The sequence below is a fragment of the Vigna radiata genome, unplaced genomic scaffold (assembly GCF_000741045.1).
Source record: "Vigna radiata var. radiata cultivar VC1973A unplaced genomic scaffold, Vradiata_ver6 scaffold_290, whole genome shotgun sequence".
NCBI classification, from domain to species: Eukaryota; Viridiplantae; Streptophyta; class Magnoliopsida; order Fabales; family Fabaceae; genus Vigna; species Vigna radiata.
Window position 1 is genome coordinate 96,206 of NW_014543415.1, and position 25,893 is coordinate 122,098.

At 32.6% G+C, this 25,893-nt stretch overlaps 2 protein-coding genes and 1 pseudogene across 4 annotated transcripts; all 3 read left to right on the forward strand.

The window, feature by feature from the left end:
- The first annotated feature begins 5,351 nt into the window (after positions 1 to 5,351).
- Positions 5,352 to 11,330, forward strand: LOC106754316 (annotated as a pseudogene).
- A 2,843-nt stretch (positions 11,331 to 14,173) lies between these two features.
- On the forward strand, positions 14,174 to 19,066 carry LOC106754329 (cysteine-rich receptor-like protein kinase 25). 3 transcript variants are annotated; one of them, XM_014636338.2, is made up of 8 exons: positions 14,174 to 14,665; positions 16,283 to 16,571; positions 16,959 to 17,072; positions 17,160 to 17,293; positions 17,379 to 17,592; positions 18,103 to 18,340; positions 18,447 to 18,597; positions 18,677 to 19,066. In XM_014636338.2, exons 1-8 carry the CDS (start codon positions 14,216 to 14,218, stop codon positions 18,983 to 18,985), a joined length of 1,899 nt encoding a protein of 632 aa, XP_014491824.1. In that variant the 5' UTR covers positions 14,174 to 14,215; the 3' UTR covers positions 18,986 to 19,066. The 3 variants fall into 3 exon arrangements, with proteins under 3 accessions (XP_014491824.1, XP_022633629.1, XP_022633630.1); XM_022777908.1 differs by lacking the exon at positions 16,959 to 17,072; XM_022777909.1 differs by lacking the exon at positions 16,959 to 17,072 and having other exon boundaries at positions 17,250 to 17,293.
- A 1,660-nt stretch (positions 19,067 to 20,726) lies between these two features.
- LOC106754331 (cysteine-rich receptor-like protein kinase 25) lies at positions 20,727 to 25,639 on the forward strand. Its single transcript, XM_022777907.1, has 8 exons — positions 20,727 to 21,275; positions 21,793 to 22,081; positions 23,377 to 23,493; positions 23,587 to 23,720; positions 23,804 to 24,017; positions 24,465 to 24,702; positions 24,854 to 25,004; positions 25,090 to 25,639. The coding sequence occupies exons 1-8, from the start codon at positions 20,811 to 20,813 to the stop codon at positions 25,396 to 25,398; spliced, it is 1,917 nt and encodes a 638-aa protein (XP_022633628.1). The 5' UTR covers positions 20,727 to 20,810; the 3' UTR covers positions 25,399 to 25,639.
- Positions 25,640 to 25,893: the final 254 nt, after the last annotated feature.

Below are 25,893 nucleotides of genomic sequence, written 5' to 3' on the forward strand. Positions count from 1 at the left end.
TGGGCTAAGAAGAAAAATTGGTTTTTCTGGACAACAAAACACCTTGAGCTAAGAGAGAAAACAATTTACTTCATGATATAACATTAGTCTCTCTTTTTGCTTCACAATTGGATAAACCACTTCTCAACTCATTTCCCAACTCTTGTTCATTGAATGCATTTTTATTTCTTTTCTTCTTCTTTCTTCTTTTTCTTTCTTTTTGACTCATATTATTATTTTCTCAATGCTCCCTTATTTCATAAACTCCCCCAAACTTAAACCATTCTCCTCATCCTAACATATATGCTCATCTCAACTCAAGGTAAGGAGGTTAAGGATTTTTCAATAAGCTTAAGGTTCCAGGGATGAGAAAGTTTTTCTTCAAGGTTCAAAGGTTTTGCATTGGCTTTTAGGCTCAAAAATGTAGAAGAAGGTTAAGAACAAGATGGCCTTGATCATTTTTAACAGCAAGCAAATAATTCAAATAGAGAGAAACTCAAGCAAAATCAACTGTGATTTCAAAGTAATAGCACTCGACAATAAACTCTGGGGCACAACATCTCACAGGTTTACTCAGGGTTCCATTGTTTGATAAACATCATGCCAAGAATATTGATCGCAATTAAAACCAATCATCTATCTAAACAGATACAAGCAACCACAATTTCTGTTCAACAAGCTCAACCACATCATCTCAATCAGATATTCNAAACAATTCAACTGTATAATGAGCAAACACAAGAGATTTGTATTCAATTCAAGCATAGCATATGATTCACTCAAATCACCAGACTAATTGCAAAAGAATTATCCACTAAGCAAGTCAAAAAGAAATCTAAAACACTAAAACTGGGAAGTCTTTGTGTTCATTTGGGAAGAGAGTGAGTAAGTGGGATGGTTGGGCAGAGACAAGAGTGGAGAGGGGGCCAGTCTCAGAACCACTTTTCTGCAGAATCCACGCCCAGGTGCCCTGTAAAAGGCGCCTGAGAGCGAAAATTAAACTAGGATGCAGCAAAAATTGGCGTTGGGCGCCATATAGGCCGCGCTGGGCACGAGCCTTAAAATGGGAACCAGCGAAAAATGGGGCTGGGCGCCATATAGGTGGCGTTGGGTGCCAGTTCCGCAGATTTTTTGCAGAATTATGCAGAACTGAGATTTGGTCCAACTTAACTTTGACTTTTGATTTTTGACACTTTTAAACACTCAATTCAGCCCAGATCAATGTGTTTCCATTATACAAACTTGTTCAAATCTATCTAGAGTGAAATTGAGTGCAAGAATGGCAAATCAAATGTCCACTTCCAAGGCTTTTCAACTCTCCAACTCAAGATTTAGAATTTTTGACAATAAAAGCACAAGACACATACCTCAACTCATCAAACTAACTTAAAGCATGCACTAACACACCAGCATACATCAAGGCTGGGTGAAGCACTCCTAATCATCACAGATGAGTACTATACTCAACAAACCACCAANGCACACAAGCTCCACAACAAAAGCACAAGTACTAAAACAACTAATTACTACACATAACATATCAAACCTATTTCAAACACTCAAAACACACAAAAAGAAAATAGAAAGGGAAAGAAAAAGAAAACTCTTTTTGGGTGGACCAACTTGTTGCTCAAATTCCTCAACTCCTTGTGTATTCTTCTTCATCAACGTTCATACCTTTTGCTTGCAAGAACACCAAGAAACTCGAACAAACACGTTAGTCCAATTTTAATAGAAACCAAGTTTTGAGAATTGAAAATTGAAAAACATAAAGATAAAAACAAAAGTAACATATAGAGAAGTGAAATAGAAAAAATGAAAAACACATACAAAGAGACAATGAAAAGAAGAAACAAAGCTTGCATAACATGAGCACACCAACCAAACAACAATTCTAATATGCGGAATGATTGAAATGGATTTCCTAAATACCCTCACTCATATCCCTCTTGTTGCAAGATCACTTAGTACTCTCCTGGGGTGATGAATACCACTTTCCCTGTTCTCTAATGTAAAAACACTCAGATCCCTCTTGTTGCGCCTATCTAAGCTTGACACACCTCACCCAATCCCTTGGCATAAGCATGTATCAAAACTTGCATTAAGAACCAGAACAGTGGGGTCCAAATACACAATCACGTCGTCTGTCACTCGGGTGACTAGTAATATTTGGGTTGATTTAGCTAATTCAGCTACTGAAACCCCCTGGGCATCCTAACAACTAGATCATGCTCTAAGGCATACCCCGAAATAAGCTTTAAGCACAAACCAAACCAGTGGAAAGTATAAACATCTGAAGGCAAACTGCATAAAAGAAACACAAACAAAACAGACATACAATTGGCAAATAATTCCACTTTCCCTGTTTTTTAAAGTTAGAACACTCAGATCCCTCTTATTGTGCATTCCTAAGTATGACAAACCCTCACCCAATCCCTTGGCGTAAGAAGCCCATCAAAACTTCCCTTAAGTTCCAAAACAGTGAATCCAAACACACAACCCCATCCTTGGTGATTTGCACATCTGGTTTGATTTAGTTAGCTCCGCTACTGAAACCTTATCCCTAAGCATTTCAACAACTGCATCAAGCTCTAAGGCGTACCCCGAGACATACATTAAGTACAAACTAAATCAATGGAAAGTCTTAGAAACTAAAGCCAACTGCAGACAAAACAACATTCAAAGACACAACAAACAACAAAGTCTAAAAGAGCCATAAATGCCCAAATTGCCTTGTGTTGGAACACAAGTCCCCGACAACGGTGCCAAAAACTTGTTGGCTGCAAAACCAACGGCAAGTGCACCGGTCGCAGCGTAGCAAGTGATAAATATCGTTCTCTCCCAAGGGACTTGTGCAACACATGACAATTCTTCCTTTTATAACTCAATTAGACATCAAAGTGCACAAAAACATAACAAACTCTTTTTGGTATTTTATCAAACAGTTGGTGTGCAAGAAATTTAACATAGTGTATTTACAATTTGTCAAGACTAGAGTTCATCCACTTCATTCTCATGCATTTACAAACAACTTAATTCCATCAATTAGGTGTTCAATTTCAGTTCTAAGTTTAAGTTATATTTTTCAATACACCAAGAACTACAATTCAAGCCATGGGTGATCAAGCCACAACAAGCATTAAGCATAGAAATCAAATACTAACATTGAAATGGAAAAGCATATATCATTAACATCACAATATACATAAGAATTCCATGTTTTACAACTAATCTCAACAAATAGGAAAAGCCCTCCATGGTGGAGAACTTAGGGTTCTACAAATTGAAGAGATAGGGAAGAAATTGAAACCAAAGAGAAGATGCAAAACATTTCCCAAGGTTCTTGGCAACTGCTCCATGCTCCATTTGCGCCTCCCCTTCGCATCTCCATCTCCAATCTGTGACCAATCTTCTTCCTCAACCCAAAAGGGGCAAAATCACCATTGAAGAAGCTTGAAGACCCAAGGAGGAGTGGGAGAGCTTCCCAACACCCCAAATAGCCTCCAAGGGCCTCTCACAATCTCTCTAGGTGAAGAATGAAGTGTAGGAGGAGAAGTCTCTCAAAAATCGCGAGACCCATGTTTAAATAACCCATTTTGACATATTAACGAAAATTCGCGCCCAGCTCGGATTCTTGGCGCCCAGCGCGACTTTTCACTGCATCAGAAGTGAGTTACAACAAGTTTTCGCGCCCAGCGCCACTTTCTGGCGCCCAACCCCATTCTCTGGCACCTAGCCTGGAATCTATCTGCAACTCTGGCGCCCAGCTTGGATTTCTCTGCAACTCTGGCGCCCGGCTTGGATTTCTGGCGCCTAGCTCGGGCGATTTTGACAGCATTCTAAAATTGAGGCTCTTGTGCAATGCCAAAGGCGTCTAACATGGGTATTTGCTTCAAATTGATCTTTTATTCTCCCAAAACATGTTCCCTTGAGTTCTTGCTTGTTTTCCTCCACTAGAATTGCTTCCTATTCCTTTATTTCACACACTCAAACATAGAGATTAGAGGTAAAAACAAACATATACTAAATAAACACAAGAAAACTAGAAAACACACTAAATGTGAGGATAAAACAAAGTAAAAGCTATGAAGGAGTTGATTTTGCCACTAAAATGATGCTTAAATAATGGTAAGAATTAGCATTATCAAGGAGCCGACAAGTGTGACCGGACATTCGGAAGAAATTATGTAGGTGGAGTTTGACGACAGCACAATCGGAACATTTTGATTTTTTTTCTCTTAGCTTCTTTTATTAGCTAGGAATGATAATAAGTCGAATTAGACATGGACAATATCTACTTTCTATTTGACTTCAAGTAAAAAATATTCATTCATTACTTGTCTTATTATCTACTAGATGTCTATTTAAAAATAATTGTGGATATTTTATAATCCACTACTATTCTTATACTCGTAAATATTTAAAATATATATTTTATAAAATTTTAAAATAAAATATAAATAATATTAAAAAATATATAAAATATAATATAAATTAAAATTTAATTTTAATTAAATTTAACCTAATAAAATATAAATTAATTTTAATTAAATTTAATTTAATAAAATATAAATTAATTATTTTCATTTTTTTAAGTAATAAATATTCATGAATATTAATAATATGATATCGTTATCAAAAATAATAAATACTCATAAGTACTAATTATTCATCACAAATTTTATCCACGAATATTTAGAAATATAAATATTTTTGTCATTTTTTTTATATTATTTTAAAATTTGTATAACACTTTAATATTTATATGCAAAGTTTTTTGTATTATTCTAGAGTTTACTCTTTAATAAAATCAACAATCAACAGGCGAATTTGAATGAACTAATCCGTGTTAAGAAAATGCATGTTGGTGATGTTGTTCTTGACGATGACAAATTTTCTTTTAAAGTAAAGCACCCAATACCTTTTTTTCTTATAGAATATCTATGTTCAATTCAAACACTTTCATTAGAAAAATGTTCTCCCAACATAAGAATGCTCCCTTCAATAATCAAACAGTAGCTCGCGTGTCGGATAAGTTAATTAGTCTAATTAGGCTAATTCAAACTTTACAAAGGTCTTGTTGCATATAATATTAACGACTTGTATTATTTACAAATTTATTAAAGAAATTGGTTATTTTAATAACATTACGCTGACTTCAATAATAAATTGCACTAAAACTAAAACAGTTTTCAAAATTAGAGGGAAAAAAAACAAACTTATTCTATCAAAAGATCAAAAATATATCCGCATCAAATAATAGAAATAATAAAAAAATAATAATAAGCAACTTATGTCACATGCAAATTGACTTGTAAATTAATCCTACCAGTACTGTCTCACCATGAAAATGGTTCTCTAATACAGCACCAAAACTTCATGAAGATCAAAACAGAAATATTCATGATTCCTATTGGGATTAGTCTTAGTTTCATGTTTCTCCTTTTCACCACCGCAAGTGCTCAGCCACCGATTTACATGTACAATTATTGTGAGAACTCAACTCTTCTTAGTTCCGCATACAAAGACAACGTTGAAACCCTTCTCTCATGGGTAACCACAGACTCATTCAAAAGCAACGGATACAACTACACCTCTGTAAATAGCAACAACCACAATAATGATGATGCTGTTTATGGATTGTACAGTTGCAGATCAGACATCACAGGGTATTTTTGCCGGTTCTGCATCAATAGTGCTGCCAGTGAACTCACTCGAAGGTGTCCCAACGCTGTAAGAGCTATCATATGGTATGACATATGCATCATCCGTTACACAAACCAAAGTTTCAGTGGCCAAGTTAGTTTATCCCCAATACTGAATATTACCGGAACCAGAAAAATCAAGGTAATGTTTCAGTTTGGAACATGAAAACTCAGATAGCTTAAGGATGCAAGGGTTATTGAGGTTAAGAAGTCGGATGATGCATAAACATAAACTATTATAGTAAATGTTAAAAGCTATATTCTAAAATAAATAAAGTTTACTATATATGGTTTAGGATCGAATAACAATATAAAAACCTTTTATACTGTTGTTACCTGAACATTTTGTCATTTACCTATGCATATGACATTTAATGTGTTATTATAGTTAATTCATTTTTATTTGAGATTTCCTTATTTTTTTATTTTTTTTTTAAATATTCTCTAATAAAAAAAAGCTTTTATTATGATTTTGTTTTACAGTGTCATTCACTACTATTTTTAAGAAAGTTATACTAAAAATTAACAAATTATACTAGTGTGTGACTCCATGACAGTAAAACTATTTTGTACTGAAGTTTTTCTAGTCTTTTGAATGTTCTTAGTTCACTTAAAATTCAATATTGTATCGTACATTTTGATTCAAACACAGGACTCGTCAGAAGTTAAGAAAACCGAGGATTGTATGGAGGGTTTGATTAGAAAGGCAACGGTAGAGACGAAGACAAATTGGGCAGAGGATGAGTTTGATTGGGTTGACAATGAGAAAAGATATGGTTGGGTGCAGTGTGACAGAGGTATTAAAAATGATCAGTGTGGTGAGTGCTTGCATGCATTGTTAGACAAATTTCCACAGTGTTGTTCTACAAATGTACACTGGGCAGTTTTTGGTCCAAGTTGTAGCTTGAGGATGGATGATCAAAAGCTTTACACGAGTTCAGGTTAGAGTTTATAATGTGGGTCCTCTGTTTTGAAACTTTGGTTTTATCTTTATGCTATTTAAAATAAGTTGATATCAAATTAGATTTTTGTGTTGTCTTCTTTTGTTCAAAATACTTTGATTTATTCCGATTTTGATAACATAAACATAAAGAAAAATAAATAAATAATTTTTTTTATGGGCTAAAAGTAATTTATACAAAGTAAAAACTATCTATTACAAAGAATTCTTTATTATCTGAATATTTAATCATGCAGGTTTTATCTTCATGTAGAATTTTATAGTCTTTCTCTAGAATAGTTGATCAACACTCAACAAGTTTTGGTCAATTTCAGGAATGTATAGAATATCAAATTAATTTCAAACCTTTGCAACTTTCGATTGCGATTGTTCCTTTGCCTTCACTACTACTTTTGCTCCGTTTTCAATTCTGACATTTGTGTTGTAGGTTGCATCAAGATCTTTAAATAATTCTTGATCATAAGTCATGTGGTTCGTGCAACCACTATCAATTAGCCAACATTAGCAAAGCAAGAAACAACAAAAAGTTCTTCTTTTTCACCCTCTTCAACAATAACTTGTACATTCTCTTATGATTTTGATGACTTGAAGATTTTCTCCACATGTCCTAATTGTCCACATTTATGGCATTTCACATCTGGCCTCCACCAACACTTCATTTGTGGATGACTGTTTTTCTTACAAAAAGGACATGATGGAAAAACATGAGAGAATTTGCTATCATTTTTATGGTTGAAACTTCCTGACTTGCCCTTTTTTTTCAACAATTTAGTTGCCAAAGCCCCTTCAATATGACCTTCTTTTCTCATGAGTCTTCTCTGTTCTGGAGCATGAAGTGCAGTCAAAAGTTCTACCAAGGTAATAGTAGAAAGATCTTTTGAGTTCTCCAAGGAAATCAATGTGGCTTTATATCTTTCTAGAATTGTTACAAGTATTTTTTTTGAACAATTCGAGAATTAGGAATCTCAGTGCGAAGAAGACGTATTTTATTTGCAATGCCGAGAAGCTTGTCCGCATAATCTTTGATTGTCTCTGAATCTTTCATCCTCCACATCTCAAGTTCACGAACCAAATTCAAAGCTTGCATTCCTTTGATTCTCTCACTGCCTTCATACTCTTCCCTCAAAAACTTCCATATTTCATATGTCGTTTTCAATGTCATTATTATGTTAAAAATGACTGGAGATACAACTGTGAACAAAATTGATTTGGCTTTGGATTTTCGAAGCCTCCTTTCTTTGTGACTTTTCATTTGAGCAACAGTAGATATGGTTCTATTTTGACAACCCACATTTGATAGTTTTGTCCATCAAATACAGGTGCAAAAACGGTAATAAAGGATGTTTGAGATTCCATCTAATGTGTGGTGACTATTTGGTGAGTGTAAGTGTTTGTGGGTTATATCATAAATCCCGCAAGATCCTATAGAATTTTAGTGTAGAGTAGATAAGACTATTTATAAGTGTTCTTCTTTGTAGCCTAGTAGCACACCATTGGAGTTTATGAATTTTTAGAGTTGCTTATGCACATATTCTCTTATGAAATTCAAGATAAGCGTACTTTAGGAAATCTTTTACTGAGAAGCAACTCATTACTTTAGCTTTTACTCCATGCTAAGAACAAGTATCATTGGGTGGTACCCTTAAGATGTTACATTTTTCCGACAATAATTAGATTCTGTTTTCCCTGTGATTTAAGCTGACATGTGAAAAACAAAAACTTAACTAACAAATTACTATCCAAAAAGGACTTTTATGAAAGGGCCTCATTAGTATAGAATGGAAGTGATATTGATCCATAACATGTGACATTGACTTTATATTTCCTCTCTATAATTTCTATACCTAATTAATCTGCAAACCTTTATCATTTAATTTCGTTACTGTTATAACGATAAACACTTTATTTAAGCTTTGAGTACGTTTGTCTTTTCTTTCTGTTTGTATAATGTGAATCTGAATAATGTGTAGAAGATTAATGTTATAAGTTTTCATGTTTTACCCTGTTGTAGGCAACGGAGGTATTAGCAAGCAAATAAAGTTGATAATTTCCTTTAGTGTGTTGGGGTTTGTAGCTCTACTATCTTTAAGTGTCTACTGCTTCTGGCACAGGAAAAGAGTCAGAAAAGGTAATTTGCTGCAATAACACTTGCTGGGTTTTTGGGAAAGATTGTTTTGCCATACTCTAATTTGAACTCAAAAAGTTGTCATTATAGATATGGTACAGTTTGACGAGGAATCATTGAATGGAGATCTACCTACAATCCCATTAACCGCAGTTCTACATTGTACTAATAACTTTTCAGAAGCATCTAAATTAGGGGAAGGTGGATTTGGCCCTGTTTACAAGGTATTAATGATTTGGAATATGTAATATAGATTCTTTACTTTGGCATCTTTCTATATGTTCTAATTTATTGCAAGCTTTTATCAGGGAATTTTAGCAGATGGAAGACAAATCGCAGTGAAAAGGCTCTCACAATTTTCTGGTCAGGGTTCAGAAGAGTTCAAGAATGAAGTGATGTTTATAGCTAAATTGCAACATCGTAACCTTGTGAGACTTTTGGGGTGCTGTTTGGAGGAAAATGAGAAGATACTTGTATATGAGTATATGTGTAATGCAAGCCTCGATTTTCACCTCTTTGGTGGTATGTTGTGGGGCTAAGTTCATTTCTATTCGTTATGTGAAATTGAATTCAGGTTATCTTGATATAATTAAAAATCATAAGATATCCTTAAGGAGAATAAGCAACCTCTTGAAAATGGTTGAGTCCGTAAGTGTTTTGTTTTTTCTTCGCATGCTGCTCTTTCTTTTTTCTTTTTGAGATATCTTCCTTGTTTTGATGCTGTCAGATGAAGAGAAGAGAAGGCAACTTGATTGGAAACTAAGATTAAGCATTATCAATGGAATAGCAAAAGGTATTTTATATCTTCATGAGGACTCTCGACTCAAAGTAATTCACAGAGATCTCAAAGCAAGCAATGTTCTATTAGACTATGACATGAATCCCAAGATATCAGATTTTGGATTAGCCAGGGCATTTGAAATAGGACAGAACCAAGCAAATACAAAACGAGTAGTGGGCACCTAGTGAGTTCTACTGATACCTAGCACCGCTTTAAGTAATAGGATTTTTTTGATGCAGTATTAACCACTTAACCATTTGAAAAATGAGATTTTTGTAATGTATTAATCATTCAATGTATAAGAGGAATAATAAAGTTGTATTGCTTCCCTGCAGTGGATACATGGCTCCAGAGTATGCTATGGAAGGATTATTTTCCGTGAAATCTGATGTTTTCAGCTTTGGAGTTATTGTCCTAGAAATCATTTCTGGAAGAAAGAACAGTGGATTCCATCGATCAGAACATGGTCAAAGTCTTCTTTTATATGTGAGTTTTCCCTCGTATTGATCCAGGAATTATTGAACCATACTAACTAGTACATACATCGTTAAGAAATCACAATTCCATGCAGGCTTGGAACATATGGTGTGCAGGAAGATGTTTGGAATTGATGGATCAAGCATTGATAAAATCCTTCATAGCCAGTGAGGTTGTGAAGTGCATACACGTTGGTTTGCTTTGTGTTCACGAGTTTTTGTAGTTTTTAGTTCCTTTTCTTATCTCCACATTACATGTCCTACGGAAACCAAGTAGAGGTGCTATTAGCTTTAAAGTATTGATGTCAAACTGAATACAATTTATTGGGTGATTCCTTGTGTTTTTTTATTTTTGAATGCTGCTGTTTCTTTTTTTCTTTTTGAGATATCTTCTTTGTTTTGATGCTGTCAGATGAAGAGAAGAGAAGGCAACTTGATTGGAAACTAAGATTAAGCATTATCAATGGAATAGCAAAAGGTATTTTATATCTTCATGAGGACTCTCGACTCAAAGTAATTCACAGAGATCTCAAAGCNAGCAATGTTCTATTAGACTATGACATGAATCCCAAGATATCTGATTTTGGATTGGCCAGGGCCTTTGAAATAGGACAGAACCAAGCAAAGACGAAACGAGTTATGGGCACCTAGTGAGTTCTACTGATCCAGTTTTAACCATTTAACCATTTGAAGAATGAAGTTTTTGTTATGTACTAATCATTCAATGTATAAGAGGAATAACAAGTTGTATTGGTTCCGTGCAGTGGATACATGGCTCCAGAATATGCTATGGAAGGATTATTTTCTGTGAAATCGGATGTTTTCAGCTTTGGAGTTATTGTCTTAGAAATCATTTCTGGAAAAAAGAACAGTGGATTCCATCTATCAGAACATGGTCAAAGTCTTCTTTTATATGTGAGTTTTCTCTCCTACTGTTCAAGAAGTCATTAAACCATATAGCTTAAGAACATTCATAAATCACAATTACGTGCAGGCTTGGAGCATATGGTGTGCAGGAAAATGTTTGGAATTGATGGATCCAACACTGATAAAATCCTTCAGAGCAAGTGAAGTTGTCAAGTGCTTACACATTGGTTTGCTCTGTGTTCAACAAGATGCAGGAGATAGACCAACCATGTCTACAGTTGTTCTAATGCTAGGAAGTGATACAATGGCCCTTCCAAAACCTAACCACCCTGCATTTTCTGTAGGAAAATTGACCTATAAAGAAGCATCAACTTCAAGAAGTTCCAAAAATCTTTCTATTAATGATGTAACAGTCTCAACCGTTTTAGCAAGATAATGGGAAATGTTTTTTTGTTATTGAGGAATATGTATTCATTCTATATAAAACCATAACATTCATCACACATATAGATTGGTAACATATGGTTAGAAAGATGCTTTAGGAATATTTTATTTAATTTATCTTTATTATTTTTTGATTGAATAAGTCTTTTCTATTACTAAACTTTAGGAGAAAGTAATATTGTTTTATCTAAATCAGTTTAAGTCAGTTTATTTGTTAGGGAAAGTATTATAAATGTACGCAAGGCAAGTATTATTGAATGGAATTCACATTTGAATAATACAAAAGTTCCCCATCATCTTTCAATGAATTTATATACTCTTCCTGTTTCAATCTTTGATGCTATTTTTCTTGCTGCTCTCATTTTAAAAACCAACACATATCTTGAATTACCTTTGTTGAATATAGTCAAAATTATATATGGGTAGAACACTTGGCTAGATCGTCTATTAAAAGAACGTAGGTATCCTTCTAACAAACGAGGTCTAGGGTATAAAATATCAAACACAAAACCCATCAACAAAATCAATCATACTAGGTTCATTAATTACGTCAAATGTTGATACATTATCTTCTAGAAAGAAGAAAATGTTCACCTAACAAACCAATATTGTATACATTATCTTCTACATTTATTATTTACCTCTATTTCAATGCTTCTCCTATAAAACTTATAGTTGTATTTTAGTTTTTATCAAAAGAGATTCTCACACTAAAAGATTGTTCATTAAGAGGAAGTTTTTAGTAGTGGATATTCTGAATAGCACGAGAAAAGAATTTATTGTTTAAAATCATTTACAAAGTCGAACGTTTAACATCTAATTAAAATATCTCATACTCGATGAAAGTGTTATATCAGGAAGGTTGTAGAAAATTTTTCCATTGACATTATTTATCTCCTTCTAGTGTTTTTTAAGTATTTCAAAGTGAAGTTGCTTTTACGAGATCTTGACAATATATCTCTATAGCACTTGAATATCAAGCACATACGTGACTTAACCAGCACAACATAAGGATAACAAAAAGAGTTGTAAAAGAATGTATTGTGATTGATAATCTACTAACACACATTATGTTTTGGTTTTATACCTTGTTACACCATTAATTCTCATCATTTGCTCACTCTTTTTCTTTTTCTCTTATATCACAGGTTATTATTCCTTAAAAGTTTATTTTACTTTCTGAGATCCTAAAAAAATCCATGAAGTTCGTATGTATCTTTGAAGACTTACGTAAGAAATTATGGATAAGTCCAAATCCGTAGTGAATATAAATTGTCTCAAGAAATTCATTTTGTTCGTGTGTTCATTAATATTTACAACACAAATCACCATATTAACTAATGAGTTGACGAGGAGAGTTAGTCACTTTATAATGACAAACGCAGTGAAAGTTAATTAGGCACCAAATGAAAAATAGAAAATATTTATTAAGGACAAATATAGACGACAACATTTATGAAAAGCCAAACACAAAATTTGGTAATTTATGTAATTTACACGAAAAAAAATTAAGTGGCAAAGATGCCGGAATCAACGATTATAACATTAGAAATACAAAAAGTACAACAAAGTCAAATTAGAAATTAACACCCGAATTTGAATTATCTGATCGGTGCTTAGAAAATGCACGTTGGTGATGTTGTTCTTGACGAGTGACAATTTTTTATTAAAGTCAAACACCCAACACCCATTTATGTATGTTCAATTCAAACACGTTCATTAGAAAAATGTACTCACCACATAAGAATGTTCATTCAATCAAACAGTTGCTCGCGTGTCGGAGAAGTTATTAGTTTAATTAGCCTAATTCAAACTTGAAAGGACTTTGCATAGTACGACCTGTATTTTTTAAAAATTTATTAAAAAAATTGATTATTTTAATAGCATTACACTGACTTCAATTATAAATTACAGTAATCCTTTTTAATCGGTTAAAAAAAATATTAACACGTGAAATAGTTATTGTAAAAGCTAACATGTTTTTGCTAGATTGGAACAAGGATGACTCCAGTTTAACTCTCCTATTTGGACGAATGTATGCTCCTCTCATTGTTTTGGATGACCGATATTCGGACGCTCAAGTAGAATTTATTTTTCTCTAGAACTTTAAAGTAATTTAATTATCAAAAAGTGTCCATTACCTCGAAATTAAATCTCTATTTATAAAACTTAACAGAATCAGATATATTAATTTATCTTTTAATGGTCATTAATACCACACTAACCATTTATCAATAGTTGTTATCGAGTTGATTACATTTTAACTCTGTTTAATTGCTGTCGTGCTCCATTGATTACGAAATTTGTTTCTGCAATCTGATTGCTCAGTTTACTCAACTCAGTGTGCAGTCATGGCTGGCTTTCGGCCTATAATAACATAACATAAATCCGAAAAAATTTTAGGAGTAGAAGAGTTATATATTTTAAATATCTTTTAATTTCATTAGATTTGATCGATTTTAAATTTTTTATCTTTTACATTTAAACCTATATTTTCAATTTTTTTAATTCGAAAAAAAATGTTCTAATTCTTATTTTTTGAAAGAAAAAAAAACATGTAACATGTACGTCATGGCAAGAATATACAATAGAAATAATCAACATATAAATAAAAATTTACAACTACACATATAAAAGCTAAAATTAAAACAAGTTTTTTCAAGATCAGAGGACAAAAACAAAGTTATCCTATCAGAAGATCAACAACATATCCACATCAAATAATAGAAATAATAAGAAAATAACGATAAGCAACTTATGTCACACGCAAATTGACATGTAAATTAATCCTATGTCTCACCATAATCGACTTCACTTTCTGAACCGTGTCCATGAAAATGCTTCTCTGATGTAGCACCAGAATTTCACTCAACAGAAATGTTGATGACCCTTGTTAGGGTTAGTGTTATCTTCATGTTCCTCCTTCTCATCACAACAAGTGCTCAAGCACCACTTTACATGAACAGTTTTTGTGACAACTCAAGCGGTGTTAGCCCTTCATACAAAGCCAACGTTGACACCCTTCTCTCATGGCTATCCACAGACTCATACAAAGGCGATGGATACAACTACACAACCGTGAATAGCAACAACCTCAACACTGATGATGCTGTTTATGGATCGTACAGCTGCAGATACGACATGACAGGGTACTTTTGCCAGTTCTGCATCACCACTGCTGCCAATGAACTCTCTCGAAGGTGTTCCAACAGTGTAAGAGCTATCATATGGTATGATATATGCATCATCCGTTACTCAAACCAAAGTTTCCTTGGCAAAGTTATTTTATCTCCAATATGGAATACTACCGGAACCACAAAAATCAAGGTATTATTTCATTATGAATATGAAAACTCTGATAGCTTAAGGTAGATGTTTTTTTTTTTTAACACGACATCATTGTGAAGTATGCAAGGGCTTTTGAGGTTAAGAAGTCTGGTTAATCACTTACTTTCTGAAGTTTCGTTACCTTTTTTAACTGTATGTTTTTATCAGCAAAATTCAATGTTAAAGCTTTCAAAAGAGATTTAAGTATAATTTCAATCTCAGAAATGAAAAATTATTCTATGAACTGTTAGAAATTGTTCTAAAATAAGCAAAGTTTACTTTATATTGTTTATTATTGAATAACAATATAAAACCTTTTTAAACTGTATTTACCAACACATTCATTACAATAAAGATGGATTTATCAACCGATAAAACTAGTTGATAATCACTAAAATTTATCAATAAATAAAAATTATTGATGACTTACCAATGATTAAAAATTTGTTAGTAAAATATTTATTGATAAATTTTATCAAAAAACAGAGAAATTTATCAATAATTACTAATAATTATTTGTTACAATTATTAACTATCAAAATTCATTGGAAATTATCTTTCTTTAAATATTTGTCAATAAATATTTCTTTTTTCTTCTTTTTCTTTCTTTTTTATTTTTTCTTTTTCTTCATTCACTTCCTTTCCTTTTATTCCTCTTCCTCCACATATCCCTATAGGTAAGTGCCATTGATAATATCTTTCAATAAGTTATTAATAAAAATATTTTTCAGTAATATAAATTATAATTACTCATGGATAATGTCGTCAAAATTATAATCGTAAGTTACCGTCAATCAAATTTGTTAAAAAAAATTTTGTTAATAAATTTGAGGTTGTCAATGAATTTATTATTATCGGTAATAATTTCTCAATAAAAAAAATTCTTATATTACCACCATTTGTTGTTATCAAATAATTCATTATCGATGAATATTTTGTGAATAACAAAAAGTCTTATTAGTGACAAATATTATTGAAAGATCCTTCACTGATGAGTTCATTATAAAAATTTTAAATTTGTTAATATAATTCGTTGATAAATTTTGTTCTATTAATAGAGGCTGGTGAATATTTTGTCATTAACAAAAAGTCCAATTTATTGACAAATATTATTGAAAAATCTATCACTGATGGGTCCATTATAAATATTTTAAATTTGTTAATAAAATTCATTGATAAATTTTGTTGTATTAATAGAGTGTTTTACAAGTAAAATTTTATCAATGATTGAATATTTTCTTGTAATGTTTGTCAATTACTTATGCTTATGTGATTTGATATGTTTTATAGTTATTTCATTTTTATTTCGGATTTCTTTATTTTTGTTTTTAAAAATATTCTCCAGTAAAATTCTCACCATTACAAAAAATGTTGTTATTATAAATTTGTTTTACAATGTGATCCACTACTATTTTTAAGAAAATTATACTAAAAATTAACAAACTAATTATACCAGTTTGTGATTCAATGACAATAAAACTATTTCGTACTGAATCTTTTATTTTCAAGTCTTTTGCATATTCTTTATATTTAACATCCAAACCAATAATTTTTATGTGTTATATTTTAGTTCACTAAAAAATCAAATTTCTATCTTAAATTTTGAGGCAAACACAGGACTCATCAGAAATTAAGAAAGCTGAGGATTCCGTGGAGAGTTTGATTAGAAAAGCAACTGTAGAGATGAAAACATTTTGGGCAGTGGATGAGTTTGATTGGGTTGACAATGAGAAAAGATATGGTTGGGTGCAGTGTGACAGAGGTATTCAAAATGATCAGTGTGATGAGTGCTTGCATTCACTGTTAGAGATATTTCCTCAGTGTTGTTCCACAAATGTACAGTGGGCAGTTTTTGGTCCAAGCTGTGGCATGAGGATGGATGATCAAAAATTCTACCAGAGTTCAGGTTAGAGTTTATTTGGAATTATTTTTATAAATAAATTATTGTTTTATGAGCTAAAAGTAATTTATACAAGATCAAAATTACCTTTTAAAAAAAATATGACTGAAACTTCTTCACATTTAGAGTTTTCCATGATATATATGGAGGCTACATATAATTATAAAACGATTCTTTAAAGCATTGAAGGAAAAAAATAGCATTTATATTCTCAGGTTTTTCTTTGAGATATATACACATTTGTTATTATGTTCTGGAATGCATTTTTCCAGAGCTTCCTATCTCTAAAAGGAGACAAGCTTATATGAAAACTAATTCAGTTTAGTATTATTGACAACCTGCAATTCAAAAGTTGTTCGATTTTGTGATTGTTCATGTTTTATACTGTTGTAGCCAATGGAGGTAGTAAGTCAAGAAAGTTGATAATTTCCTTTAGTGTGTTGGGGTCTGTTTCTGTACTATGTTTCGGTGTCTACTGCTTCTGGTACAGGAAAAGAGTCAGAAAAGGTAATTTGCTGCAATAACACTTGCTTGGTATTTTAAAATAGGTTGCTCTCACATACTCAAATATGAACTCAAAACTTGTCATTGTAGATAAGGTTATGTTTGATGAGGAAAATTTGAATGGAGATCTGCCTTCTATTCCATTAATCGCAGTTCTACATGGTACTAATAACTTTTCAGAAGCATCTAAATTAGGAGAAGGTGGATTTGGCCCTGTTTATAAGGTATTAATGATTTGGAATTTGTAATATAGATTCTTTACATTTGGCATCTTTCTATTTGTTCTAATTTATTGCAAGCTTTTATCAGGGAATTCTACCAGATGGAAGAGAAATAGCAGTGAAAAGGCTCTCACAATTTTCTGGTCAGGGCTCACAGGAGTTCAAGAATGAAGTAACGTTTATAGCTAAATTGCAACATCGTAACCTTGTGAGACTTTTGGGGTGCTGTTTGGANGAAAATGAGAAGATACTTGTATATGAGTATATGTGTAATGCAAGNCTCGACTTTCACCTCTTTGGTGGTATGTTTTCCATAACGTTTTTCATGAGCGTTTGTAGTTTTTAGTTCTTTTTCTTAGCTCCACATCAATCATGTCCTATGGAAACCAAGTAGAGGTGCTATTAGCTTTAAAGTATTGATGTCAAACTGAATACAATTTATTAGCTTATATGACATATGCTGTAGGATTTTGGTATGTAGTTTCTTTTTAAGGATAAGAGCAAGAACTCAAGATCAGAATAATAATAATTATAATACCGGAGAAAGTTGTGGGCTAAGTTCATTTATATTCTCATTGTGAAAGTAAATTCAGGTTATCTTCATGTAATGAAAAATTATAAGATATCCTTAAGGGAAATATGCAACCTTCTGAAAGTGGTTGAAACAAATACTAATTCTGTATTGTCTTTCTTTCCATGCCATGTCTAATAATTAATACTTGATATTGGCTGATTCCTTGTGTTTTTTTATCTTTGAATGCTGCTGTTTCTTTTTTCTTTTTGATATATCTTCTTTGTTTTGATACTGTCAGATGAAGAGAAGAGAAGGCAACTTGATTGGAAACTAAGATTAAGTATTATCAATGGAATAGCAAAAGGTATTTTATATCTGCATGAGGACTCTCGACTCAAAGTAATTCACAGAGATCTCAAAGCTAGCAATGTTCTATTAGACCATGAGATGAATCCCAAGATATCAGATTTTGGATTGGCCAGAGCCTTTGAAATAGGACAGAACCAAGCAAAGACAAAACGAGTTGTGGGCACCTAGTGAGTTCTACTAATCCAGTTTTAACAATTTGAAAAATGAAATTTTGTTATGTACTAACTATTCAATGTATAAGAGGAATAACAAAGTTCTATTGCTTCCCTGCAGTGGATACATGGCTCCCGAATATGCTATGGAAGGATTGTTTTCTGTGAAATCGGATGTTTTCAGCTTTGGAGTTATTGTCCTAGAAATCATTTCTGGAAGAAAGAACAGTGGATTTCATCTATCAGAACATGGTCAAAGTCTTCTTTTATATGTGAGTTTTCTCTCCTATTGTTCAAGGAGTCATTGAACCATAGAGCTTAAGAACATTTACAAATCACAATTACGTGCAGGCTTGGAGCATATGGTGTGCAGGAAAATGTTTGGAATTGATGGATCCAACACTGATAAAATCATTCAGAACAAGTGAAGTTGTCAAGTGCTTACACATTGGTTTGCTGTGTGTTCAACAAGATGCAGGAGATAGACCAACCATGTCTACAGTTGTTCTAATGCTAGGAAGTGACACAATGGCCCTTCCAAAACCCAACCACCCTGCATTTTCTGTTGGAAAATTGACCTGTAAAGAAGCATCAACTTCAAGAAGTTCCAAGAATCTTTCTATTAATGATGTAACAGTCTCAACTGATTTAGTAAGGTAATAGGGAATATTTTGGGTTACTGAGAAGTATGTATTCTTCCTATTTAAAACCGTAACATTAATAACACAAAGATACATGAATAACATGTCCTTAATTACCTTTTGTTTGTCAGTTAGGAATACCATTTGTTTGATGGCATCATCAATGTCATTAAGAAGTAAGTCTAAGAAGCAGTCTAAAGTTTCATTAGGTTCTTGCTCCACTAGAGCAAAATCATGAACAAGATATTAAGTATTGGGATCTCTTGCAAAAAGCATTTAAAGTTCCCTCAAACCAATGATTGGTCTACATGCCATTTTGTGTTCTTCAAGGAACATGTAATAGCTGCCAGACCAAGGTAACAAAATTCCAGCTGAAATTCCTAATTGCAACTTAAAACTTTTGCCAACATTAACCCGTTGCAATTATGCAGAGTAAGACCATAACTTTCTTTCCCTTCATGCCCTTGTCTAACTTAACTTTACCTTTTTGGAAGATCTTAACTTCTTTGCAACCTCACATTCTTTTTGTTGTGGAAAGACCTTCCATGATTGTGCTTTACTTTCAAAATCTTCAATATCAGAGTATTCAGTTTCACATACCCATATGACAAATCAATGTCTTCAACTTCAATTTCATTGCCTTCATCCATCACCTTGAACATGTCATGGTGTTCCATATTTAGTATCCATAATTTTCTCCTTTCCCTTTCGCTTTTCCTTTTCATTTTTTTAACCTAACGAAATATTAACTACTGCTACATCCACATCAACAAAGCCATCAAACACAACAGGGTTGTCTTCGTGCTCCTCATCACTGTTATCTACTCTAACTATTTCATCCTCATCACTATTAGCATCTCGAACTATACTTCAAAACCTCCCACATTTTCAGCCTCTAAAATACACCATTTGGATTTTTATTCTCCATAGAAAACTTGAACTTTGCATTTTCTAACAGTAAAGAGTACGGAAGAAAGATATGCGGGTGAAGGAACAAGAAAGTGAAACAGGGGAAGAAAGGTATACGGCAGAGGAAGAAAATGGAAGAAAAAAATAATTTTTTAAATATTTTTTCTTGATCAGTGGTTAGAAAAATGTGTGTTGGTGATGTTTTCTTGACTAGTGACAATTTTTTAATGTAAACACCGAATACTTTCTCATCCTTTTAAGCTACAATCCAACACAGCATTCAATTCAAACACTCTCATTAGGAAAACGTAATCATCACATGAAAAATGTTCCATTCAATAATCAAACCGTTGGTCGCGTGTCGGATAAGTTAATTAATATAATTACGCTAATTCAAACTTGACAGGTCTTGTTTTCATACAATAATACAAAGTTGATTCTCTTAATACCACTGCACTGACTTCAACTATAAATTACACTAATTCTTACGAATCGTTTGAAAAATACTAAAACGTGTATCATTATACAAATGTTTGTTCCAAAAGTTAAAAATATCAATTGTACATACAATCCCCAAACTCTTCAGTGTTATATTTTTAATATCTCTACTTGTTGAAAAACAACCTTATCACATCAAAAGATTAACAACGTATTCAAATAAAATAATAATAATATTAATCAACTTATGTCATTAGCAAACGGACTTGTAAATTAATCCTACCACTGTCGTCTCACCATAATCCACTTCACTTTATCAGCCTTGTAAACTAGTATAACAGATATATATAACAGTTTTTCTGCTATATATCAGTTCTTGCTCTTTTCCTTTATATATCACAGTGTATACAACTATTTGATGTGTGTATTAATGATAAACTCAACTTAGCATCTTCTCCTTTCTTTCTTACACTTCTCTAATACAGCACCAAAACTTCATGAGGATCAAAACAGAAATATTCATTATCCCTACTGGGATTAGTCTTAGTTTCATGTTTCTCCTTTTCACCACCGCAAGTGCTCAACCACCGATTTACATGTACAATTTTTGTGAGAACTCAACTCTTAGTTCCTCATACAAAGACAACGTTGAAACCCTTCTCTCATGGCTAACCACAGACTCATTCAAAAGCAATGGATACAACTTCACCACTGTAAATAGCAACAACAACAACAATGATGATGCTGTTTATGGATTGTACAGCTGCAGATACGACATCACAGGGTATTTTTGCCAGTTCTGCATCACCACTGCTGCCAGTGAACTCTCTCGGAGGTGTCCCAACGCTGTAAGAGCTATCATATGGTATGATATATGCATCATCCGTTACTCAAACCAAAGTTTCAATGGCAGTGTTAGTTTAACCCCAACATGGAATATTACAGGACCCAGAATAATCAAGGTAATGTTTCAGTAAGGAATATGAAAATTAATATAGCTTAAGATAGATGGATTTATTTTTTTAAATATGATCATTTAGGTTAAGTCTGATTAATCACTTTTTTAGAAGTTTTTTTTTTCTCCAGTTTAATTATGTTTTTATATGCAAAAGTCAAAGGTAAAACTTTGAATAAGAGATTTAAGTATAAGTATAGTTTCAATCCCACAAATGACATGTTGGTAAAATATTATTTTTAATTCCAATTGAAATTTTAGAATTTTAATATATTAGATGATGAAATTCATATTTCTTCGTGTTTTAAATCCTTTATTAGATAGAATATTTTAATTTCTGTTTAACAGTTAGGTTGTATTAATGTAAAAGAAAAATTACACAGCCAATCAATCAAAAGTTTGTTAATATAACTTTTAAAAATTATTCTAAAATCAAGAAATTTTTAAAAATCCTTTATATTTAACATTTTGAGGTTGTGATATGTTAATTCACTTTAAAATGAAATTTCTGCATCCAAATACAGCATTCATCAGAATCTAGGAAAGCTGAGGATTGTGTGCAGAGTTTGATTTGGAAAGCAACCGTAGAGACGAAGAAGTTTTGGGCAGTGGATGAGTTTGACTGGGTTGACAATGAGAAAAGATATGGTTGGGTGCAGTGTGATAGAGATATTAAAAGTGATGAATGTAGTGAGTGTTTGCATGCATTGTTAGACATATTTCCACAGTGTTGTTCAACACATGCACAGTGGGCAGTTTTTGGTCCAAGTTGTGGCATCAGGATGGATGATGAGAAGTTCTACCAGACTTCAGGTTAGGGTTTATTTTGAAGAACTCTTAATACTCTCACTCAACATATTATTCTAATTTATACTATACAAATTGGTTGTTGCAATGTTTAGCATATATTTAAAACAGTTCAATTATCTCATTTCATCTAGATTTTGAGAGAGAAAAATGCATCTTGGAAGTTTTAAATAATAATAAAAAATGATAAAAAAAACTGAATTAGTTTGTTTTTAAAGTATATAAATGTTTAATTTACCATAGAGAATATTTAAAAGACTAAATGAAGAGATTCAAATTGTAAGAAACAAAAGTGAAAGTAAATTTATTTGTAATTTCAAATCTCTATATCTGTCATTGGTATTGATAATAGATCATGCGCTGTAATATAACATGATCAATGCATCAAGGAACGTGAGCATAAGTGTCTAAAATTTTGTAGTAGTGCAAATGTACAAGGGATCATAACTATGAATAAGATCAGTTAGATCAGTATATATCACTGGTAGAATGATAAATAATGTTAATATACATAGAGAGAGGTGAAAAGAGTGGTTCAATTCAATGCAGATGTGGAACAAGGAGGGCAAGCAACCTTATCTAAGTGAACTTTTTCTTTGCTTTTTAAGATAAAACTATATTGAAAATAATGGAGATAAAAAGATGCTAGTATATTGTAATAGATATATCTTGTAGATTTTGTCTTCAACTGTATGATCCCACTATTTTACAGGGTTGCAGGTAAATTTATTGTGTTATATTCCTTGTGCCTTTGAGGTGTTTGGGAAAATGTTTAAAGAAGAGGAACTGTACCATGAGCGAAGAGTTTAAAAAAGAGTAACGTTAGAATATATTTATCAATAGCTTTAATTCTTTTTTATGTATATAAATAGAAATAATAGTTTTTTGGTAGATTCTTGGGATGTGAGTGGATTTATTACAGAGATTATGTGCAATTCGAAACTCAAACAGATGCATTTCTTATATATAGTTTTTGCTTTAAGTTAATGCACAGATTAAACTTGATGTACCAAATCTTATAGCTTGTGCGTTGATGGAACTTGTATGTGGTTAAACAGGTGTCGTGAATTATTTCTTATAGCTTGTGCGTTGATGTCCTTTAAAATTATTTGGGAGTGTAATATGAATTCTTTTTATTCCTGTCCTGTTTATTTGGACTCTGTTGAATGTATGTTGTAGTTAAATTGTGAAGTAGCACCATGATAATGTACATTTATTTTTTCTTTTTATTTGCAGAATGTGAATCTGAATAATGTGTAAAAGATTAAAAATATAATTGTTCATCTTTTATACCGTATCAGGCGATGGAGGTTCTAGTAAGTCAAGAAAGTTTATCATTTCCTTTAGTGTGTTGGGGTCTGTAGCTCTATTATGCTTCGGTGTCTACTGCTTCTGGTACAGGAAAAGAGTCAGAAGAGGTAATTTGCTGCAGTAAGTAAACACTTGCTTGATTTTTCAAAAAAGATTGCTTTCAGGTCCTCAAATATGGATTCAAAAACTTGTCATTGTAGGTAAGATGATGTTTGATAAGGAAACATTGAATGGAGACCTTCCTATAATCCCGTTAATCGCAGTTCTACATAGTACTAATAACTTTTCAGAAGAATCTAAATTAGGGGAAGGTGGATTTGGCCCTGTTTACAAGGTATTAGTGATTTGGAATTTGTAATATAGATTCTTTACATTTCGCATTTTCTATATGTTCTAATTTATTGCAACTTTTATCAGGGAATTCTACCAGATGGAAGACAAATTGCAGTGAAAAGGCTCTCGAAATTTTCTGGTCAGGGCGCACAGGAGTTCAAGAATGAAGTAATGTTTATAGCTAAATTGCAACATCGTAACCTCGTGAGACTTTTGGGATGCTGCTTAGAGGAAAATGAGAATATACTTGTATATGAGTATATGTGTAATGCAAGCCTTGACTCTCACCTCTTTGGTGGTATGTTTTACAGATAGTTTTAGTGAATAGCTTTTTTCATGAGTTTTTGTAGTTTTTAATGCGTTTTCTGAGCTCCAACTTAATCATGGCTTATGGAAATTAATCAACAAGGGGGCTATTGGCTTTAAATTGTTAACGTGGAACTGAGCACAGTTTATATTATTTGTTAGCTTATAAGACATCTGCTGTATGATTTTGTATCTAGTGCTATTTTTAGACTAAGAGCAAGAAGTCATGATGATGATCATCATCATAAAATTGATACCAGAGAAAGTTACGGGGCAAAGTTTATTTCTATTTATAATGTGAAACTGGGTTGAAATAAATAATTCTGTTGTTTTTCCTTTCATGCTCTGTCCAATAATTACTATTTGGTATTTGCTGAGCTCTTAAGTTTTTTGTTGCTCTTTCTTTTTTGAGATATCTTATGTGTCTTGATGCTGTCAGATGAAGAGAAGAGAAGGCAACTTGATTGGAAACTAAGATTAAGCATTATCAATGGAATAGCAAAAGGTATTTTATATCTNCATGAGGACTCTCGACTCAAAGTAATTCACAGAGATCTCAAAGCNAGCAATGTTCTATTAGACTANGANATGAATCCCAAGATATCNGATTTTGGATTNGCCAGGGCNTTTGAAATAGGACAGAACCAAGCAAATACAAAACGAGTAGTGGGCACCTAGTGAGTTCTACTGATACCTAGCACCGCTTTAAGTAATAGGATTTTTCTGATGCAGTATTAACCACTTAACCATTTCAAAAATGAGATTTTTGTAATGTATTAATCATTCAATGTATAAGAGGAATAATAAAGTTGTATTGCTTCCCTGCAGTGGATACATGGCTCCAGAGTATGCTATGGAAGGATTGTTTTCCGTGAAATCTGATGTTTTCAGCTTTGGAGTTATTGTCCTAGAAATCATTTNTGGAAGAAAGAACAGTGGATTCCATCGATCAGAACATGGTCAAAGTCTTCTTTTATATGTGAGTTTTCCCTTGTATTGATCCAGGAATTATTGAACCATACTAACTAGTACATACATCGTTAAGAAATCACAATTCCATGCAGGCTTGGAACATATGGTGTGCAGGAAGATGTTTGGAATTAATGGATCAAGCATTGATAAAATCCTTCATAGCCAGTGAGGTTGTCAAGTGCATACACGTTGGTTTGCTTTGTGTTCAACAAGATGCAGCAGATAGGCCAACCATGTCCGCGGTTGTTCTAATGCTAGGAAGTGACACAATGACCCTTCCAAAACCCAATCACCCTGCATATTCTGTTGGAAGATTGACCTCTAAGGATGCATCAACTTCAAGAAGTTCTAAGAATCTTTCTATTAATGATATAACATTCTCAACAGTTTTAGCAAGATAATAGGGAATATTTGTAGGGAGTTTCAACACACATAGATTCACACTGGTAAGATATTGTGCGCTTTGAGTCAAACTCTCATGGATTTGTTTTTAGTATTACTCTAAAAGGTCTATCATAGTAAGACGTACTCATCTGAGCCCGATCACCAGACCTGAACCATGATATCATTTATAGAGAGATTCAACACACACATAAATTTCTACACTGATAAGATATTGTCCCAACAATATTTTCCATTGGTCAGGAATACGCATTCATTGAATTTAAGACCATAACACTTATCAAGCGTGGTATGTTTCTTTCTTCTTAATTATCTTGATGTTTTTAAGATGAGAGAAACAATGAAATTAAGAATATTGATTATAAAAGGATTAGGTTATGCATATCTCAAAAAAATCTTTACATGATTCCTCACGTGTTACAAAATCCATTTTAAATTGTTATAATTCAACTCTAAAAAAAATTAAGAAAAAACAAACTCAATTTTATATCAAA